This window comes from Leopardus geoffroyi, chromosome C2, assembly GCF_018350155.1.
Source record: "Leopardus geoffroyi isolate Oge1 chromosome C2, O.geoffroyi_Oge1_pat1.0, whole genome shotgun sequence".
NCBI classification, from domain to species: Eukaryota; Metazoa; Chordata; class Mammalia; order Carnivora; family Felidae; genus Leopardus; species Leopardus geoffroyi.
In genome coordinates, this window is record NC_059333.1 from 148,670,542 (window position 1) to 148,676,541 (window position 6,000).

At 50.3% G+C, this 6,000-nt stretch overlaps 1 protein-coding gene across 6 annotated transcripts in view; it reads right to left on the bottom strand.

Annotated features, from left to right (window-relative positions):
- GASK1A (golgi associated kinase 1A) overlaps window positions 1-5,118 on the bottom strand; it is a 67,583-nt gene extending 62,465 nt beyond the window's left edge. For 3 of the 6 annotated variants that reach the window (XR_006701096.1, XR_006701095.1, XM_045436959.1), the window contains exon 1: window positions 4,640-5,088. Coding sequence is in view for 2 of the 6 variants with exons in the window: in XM_045436959.1 (XP_045292915.1) it covers window positions 4,640-4,642 (3 nt within the window). In the remaining 4 variants the exon portion in view is untranslated. Of the gene's footprint in view, window positions 1-4,639 lie in introns of all 6 variants that reach the window. The other 3 variants (XR_006701098.1, XR_006701099.1, XM_045436961.1) reach the window with 2 other exon arrangements.
- Between the last annotated feature and the right edge of the window lie 882 nt (window positions 5,119-6,000).

Below are 6,000 nucleotides of genomic sequence, written 5' to 3' on the forward strand. Positions count from 1 at the left end.
CTGATTCCAAAATGAGTTTCACCTCTTTTCTTCAGGTGAGACTAAGAAACTTGGGCCAGGTGATTGGCTGGAGCACCCCAGCATTAGACCTCAGGGGCCTGTGGCTGAGTGGGGACCGCATGCTCATCCAGTGTTCAGCAAGGAGGCCCAGGGCACACAAACTGGGTAAACATCTCCTGAAGGCTGGGTATTTCCTGCCTGGTGAGAAGAAAGATTTAAAGGAGCAAGAGAACTGCTTTAGAATAGAATCTGTCTGCATATGATCCATAGTTACAGAAGTGTTCCAGTAGCCCCTCTTTGACTAGTTGTGAACAAAAATGCATCAGCAACTTCCTTACCATTTGTTTTATTTAGGTTCTGACAAAAAGAAAACTATTTTGTGGATCTTCTGTAAGGCCCTCATTCTTAAAAGCACCTTTGGGGCATCAAGCGTTTTACTTTTGTTGATTCCATTTGCTCCTTGTAATGATCCATTATTATTATTATTTTTTTAACATTTGTTCATTTTTTTTTTTGACAGACAGTGAGTAGAGGAGGGGCAGAGAGAGGGAGACACAGAATCCGAAGCAGGCTCCACGCTCTGAGCGGTCAGCACAGAGCCCGACACGGGGCTCGAACTCACGGACAGCGAGATCATGACCTGAGCCGAAGTCGGACGCTTAACCGACTGAGCCACCCAGGCGCCCCTGTAACAGTCTGTTATTATAAGCCCATGCTACAGAGGGGCCTGCAGCTCAGAGTACTGGAGTGCTTACCCAGGGCTGTGTGGTAGCCTAGCCTGGCACAAACCTCATTCTGATTTTAAACCCTGTGTCCTTTCCTTTGCCACTCCAAGCTGCACCAAATGCCTCAAGTACATGAAGAAGTTATGGAGGACTAGGAGAACTGGGCTCTAACAGAGCTCTGAGTAACCCTGAGAAGGTCACATCCCTTCTCTGATCTCAGCTCCTTCACCTAGAGATTCCCTTCTAAGTCTTAACCACCAGCGATTTTAGCTCTTGGTTCCTTTGAGGAGAACTGACCCATGTGTGAGTTCTCCTGGGACCCTCTTCCCTCCATGGCTGCCTGTCTGATGACATACCGCAGTGTAGAGTGAAGACAGACAAGAGGAAATGCCTCCCACACCCACACTCTGGGCCCTTGAAGGTAACTGCAGTAAGATCTTTTCTAAAGAGGCTAAAATAATTTGTTCTTGTGAGCTTGTCTGATTTCCACTTAGCCAGGCACTCAGTCCTGGATATCCCCAAGTCCATGGATAATCAGAAGCTGGCCACGCACCACTGAAAACAGCTCCAAAGTGGGAACAACTTAAAGTCCACAAGCAGAGAGATGATTATCAAAACCGTGGTGCTGAGCATTGAAAGTATGGTTATGCGTATTTTTTGGAGATGCAGACATGGAATGTGTTTTGACAAAAAGTGGAGTAAAACAAATCAAACTAAAAAACTGCATGTTTGGTACAATCTCATCTCTTTAAAATAATACTCAGGGGCGCCTGGGTAGCTCAGTTGGTTAAGTATCCAACTTCAGCTCCCGTCATGATCTCAGTGAGTTTGAGCCCCAAGTCCGGCTCTGTGCTGACAGCTCAGAGCCTGCAACCTGCTTTGGATTCTGTGTCTCCCTGTCTCTGTCCCCCCCCTCACACCCCCACACCCCCGCCACTCATGCTCTCTTTCTCAAAAATAAATAAACATTTAAAAAATAATAATAATAATAATCAGAGTAGGAAATATGCCAAAATGATACATGGTTACCTATAGAAATTGGCAGTATGGGCATATATATGATCAGGAAGAAAACGGTTTATTTTTTATTTTTTTTTATTAAAAAATTTATTTAATGTTTATTTATTTTTGAGAGAGAGAAAGAGCATGAGCAGGAGAGGGGCAGAGAGAGAGGGAGACATAGAATCTGAAGCAGGCTCCAGGCTTCAAGCTATCAGCACAGAGCCCGACGTGGGGCTCAAACTCATGAACCACAAGATCATGCCCTGAGCCAAAGTCAGATGCTTAACTGATTGAGCCACCCAAGCACCCCAGGAAGAAAACATTTTTTAAAGTTGGCAATAATAATCTTAACTTCTTCTATCAATAGTTTTCATCCGAGTTCTGAGTCGTGGCACACACCAAGTCACCTGCCATCATTGTAAGGAAAGATAGCAAGTGTCTCCCAATCTTAGACCCACACCCCTTCAGGATGATCAAAAAATACCCTCACAGGTCTGCAGCTCAGTGTTCACTTTGGCAAAAAGACATCTAAGGACACCAGACTTTCAGCTTTATATTTCTAACCCGGAGTTTCTCGTTTGACGTGCCTTGGATCAGTAATATGACAGTGTTAAGGAATTACTGGATAAAGGCTACCATATTCAAACACGTTGGGGAAATTCACATCTTGGTTTTAATGAATTATGAGAGGTTTCTCTGTGGAACGATCCTGCAAGAGGGACATATTAGATGTATCATTTGCAGATGAAGTTCACCAACACCTTCTATTTTAGGACTATCTCAAGGGATGGCAGCTCTGCAGATTCAGGGATATCTGGGGAAGTGCAGTTCCTATTCCCTCAGCCTTCTAGCCCTGTGCTTTTCAGTCTTGGCTGCACACTAGGGCCACCTGGGCAGCCTTAAAAACAAATCCCTTGGTCTGGGTCTGGTCTGGATTTGGTCTGGGGAGCAGTCTGAGCCAGGGCTGAGAACCACTTCTCCCTAGCACCATCATAATTGTACATGCTGAGAAGTCAACATCAGATTGGGATCCAACCTCAAAATGATTCACGTACCATCTACTTTTGAAGCTAAATGGAACTTCAGAGGACATCTACTTCAATCTCTCATTTTACAGAAGAAGAAACTGAAGTTCCCAAAGGATCAGCCCCCCACCTCCTCCAGTGCTTGTTCTGGTCAGTGACGGGCTGTACCTTGGGCCCCCAGCCTCTGGACCACAGGACCCTTCATTCAGAGGCTGAAGCAAAAGAAACCTTCAGATCTCCAAGGCCATTTTGCTGCCAGAGGTTGCTTATCAGGCCACCCCCTCTCTCTGGCAGGTGGACCCTGACTCAAATGAAATTCGGACTCAAGTCTTCTTCCTAACTAAGGATGAGAAGCCAGGAGACTATAGGCTCGCAAGGATAGGAAGCCCACACAGGCAGTGGAGCAAACATTGGTGCATCCTTAGGCTGCTAGAGCAGACAGCAGGTACTTTCTCTCTCTGCTCACCTCACCTCCATCGCAAGCAGCCTGAATGCTGTCATACACACCTTTAAAATCAAGAGACTCCTGCAGACCTGTAACAACTCTCTGAGTTGATGGCTTTGGCCCCTACCCTCTTCTGGCAATACTTTTGCCCCTGAACGTGGAATTTTGCAGTAAAAAAAACTCCATACTTTTCAGTTTCACATCCTGTACCTCTGATTGCACCCCCTTTTCTTGTTTTCTTTAAGTTTATTTATTTTGAGAGATAGAGAGTGCACACACGTGAACTGGGGAGGAAAAGAGAGAGAGGGAGAGAGAGAGAATCCCAAGCGGGCTCCACACTGTCAGTGCAGACCCCAATGGTGGGATTCGAACTTACGAACCATGAGATCATGACCTGAGCTGAAATCAAGAGTCAGATGCTTAACCAACTGAGCCACCCAGGTGCCCCAACTCCCCCCTTTCAACCTTAAGATTCCATTATTTCTCTGTCTTTAGCAGCTTGAGAAAGAAACCTATGAGCATTGGAGAGAGTGTAGCCTCCTATTGACCAGCTCTTGGCCTCTGGTCCCCACAACTCCAGGACACCTTTGCATCCAGGGGGCTGTTCCCTCAGAGACCCTCCATCCTACAGAAGAATCTCTAGGCACCCTTCTAAACACCAGGCCCACAGCTAAGCTCCCTGAGAAGTATCTCCAGTGAGCTCTAATCTGACCTCTGTGTGCTTACGAGCGGGAAGAGGGAGTGAGTCATAGCAGACAGAAGAGCCCTGTGGGTTCCTTCAGAGTTCAAACTCATTCTGGTGTCTGATACCCTCCCCCCCTAGGCAGGTTGGGTGGGGGCTGCAGGTCGCTTCTACCTGGAAGCAGAGCTAAGCAGCAGCCGGTCCTGAGGGAAGCCCCTTTCCTAAGGCTGCACAAGTAGCCTGGGTCTCACGCTCAAAGGGTCTATCTTTTCCGCCTGTTGGTGTCTGTGAGTTTTATCAGTGGAAAGGCAATGGTTCACAAGTTCTTCAACTTCCTGAATAACATCCCAGACCAACCAGCACTCCCACACCTGCCCTGCGGTCCAGGAGATGGCGCCAGGAACTGGACCCTTACCAGGCCCAATCTATTTCTGCGTGGATTAAGGTTCAGCCAGGGTGTACGGGTCCATAATGAAAGCTCCCTTATTACGGGCATCCCGCCTAGGGAAGCAGCAAAGCTAATTGCCCAGCTTCTCGCCGCCCCCCTCACCGCCGCCCCCTCCCCCCCTTCGCCCCCTTCGCTTCCTCCTAGGTGCAGAAATAAGAGCCGTTGCAGCCCCCAAGCCACCTTCCGGAACAATTCCAGCTCCGGGAGGCCACGCAGGCTCCACGCACCCAGAGCTGTGCGCACTGTCCGCGGCAACCTGCCTGGGTGCCCACCCCATCCGCCCACCCGAGGGTCCCCTCTTGAGATTCCTACCATGGCCCCCGCAGTGGCTGGACCCGCTTCTGGGAGCTCTCAGCTGGCTCTCCGGCTCATCCCACCGCCCCGGGGTCGCCACTTGCACCGTGACTCTCCAGGCTTCCCTAGACGCGGGTTTCCCGGACGGGACGTCCACAGCTTCCCAGCAGCCAAGTGGCCCCGCGACTCCTGGGTGCGCAGCGCGCTCGGGGATGCTCTGCAGGTGGGGTTGTTAGAGGAGCTCCGGGAGAATGCACGCGGAGTCTGCGTGTCATCTGAGGATCTGAGGTTCTGCAGGAGCCGTTCCACAGCCGGGAGCCTCCGCGTTCAACTAGGGGCGTTTGCAGAGTTTGCGAAGTCCCTGCTGTGCGTCCCGGCCCAGCCTCCCCACTTCCCCGAAAGCTAGGGAGGGGGAGCTCCTTTCACAATAAAAGCCCTGACCCGGGCTCTGGCAGCCACAGCCGCCTAGAGCAGGGGCCCAGGTGCAAGGAAGGAATGGGTCCCGCCCGCCCCGCGCTGATCTGAGGCAAGGCGCGCGGAGCAGGGTCTGGCAAGTCGCCTCGATTCCTCCTCCGAGGTGTGAGGGTGCTCCTCGAGCCCGGGCAGTTGTGGGAGGGAGGGGGGAAGGAGCGGGGAAAGGGGAGGACGGGGCCGGCAAATCGAGGGTCGCCAAAACTATGCTCTTCCTTGCAAAGCCAAGGAAAGATAAGTCTTTTCACTGGCGTCTCCTAACCTTATTTGGGCTCAGCCCCAAGGGCGTTTTGGAAGGAAATATGGTAGGAAAATCCTTTTATCACTTTGGACGTTTGTCACAACGGACATTTTCCCCCTTGAGAACTAATCAGTGTATAAGTCGCTGGAAGTAAGCGGCTGATACCGATCCCTCTGCTACGGATGCATAGAGTGTTTGTGTCCCCTGGGCCACAATCGAAGCAGGACCTAAGGGTCTGCATGCTCCTTGTTGGAGAGAAGGCTAGGCTTGGAGTCCATAGTCCTGGAATGGGGGGGGGGGTGCGGGGGGGGGGCGGTCCCTCTGTTAACAGCTGAGTGACATTTAACAGCTAAGTCACCGTTAACTGGTGCCTGGATGTCTTTGAGACCTCTGTCCCTACGTAGTCCAACATTTGGATCTCAGGATTCTTAAGAGGGAAGAGTCAGCAGCAGCACTGACAGAATCTGGGAACCAGCTGGAAAAATTACCCTCTGAGATGGAAACTAACAAGAATCATCACTAGATGGTCTGAAACCGGCTTCCCAGGAGTCACCTGCCATGCTTTGAGGTTGTCACTGATGACAGTGCTTCTAAAGGAGGACAAATATTCAGAGGGTTTCCTTAAATTGTGTATGATGGTCAGGAGACTAATGGAAGGGAAAGGATT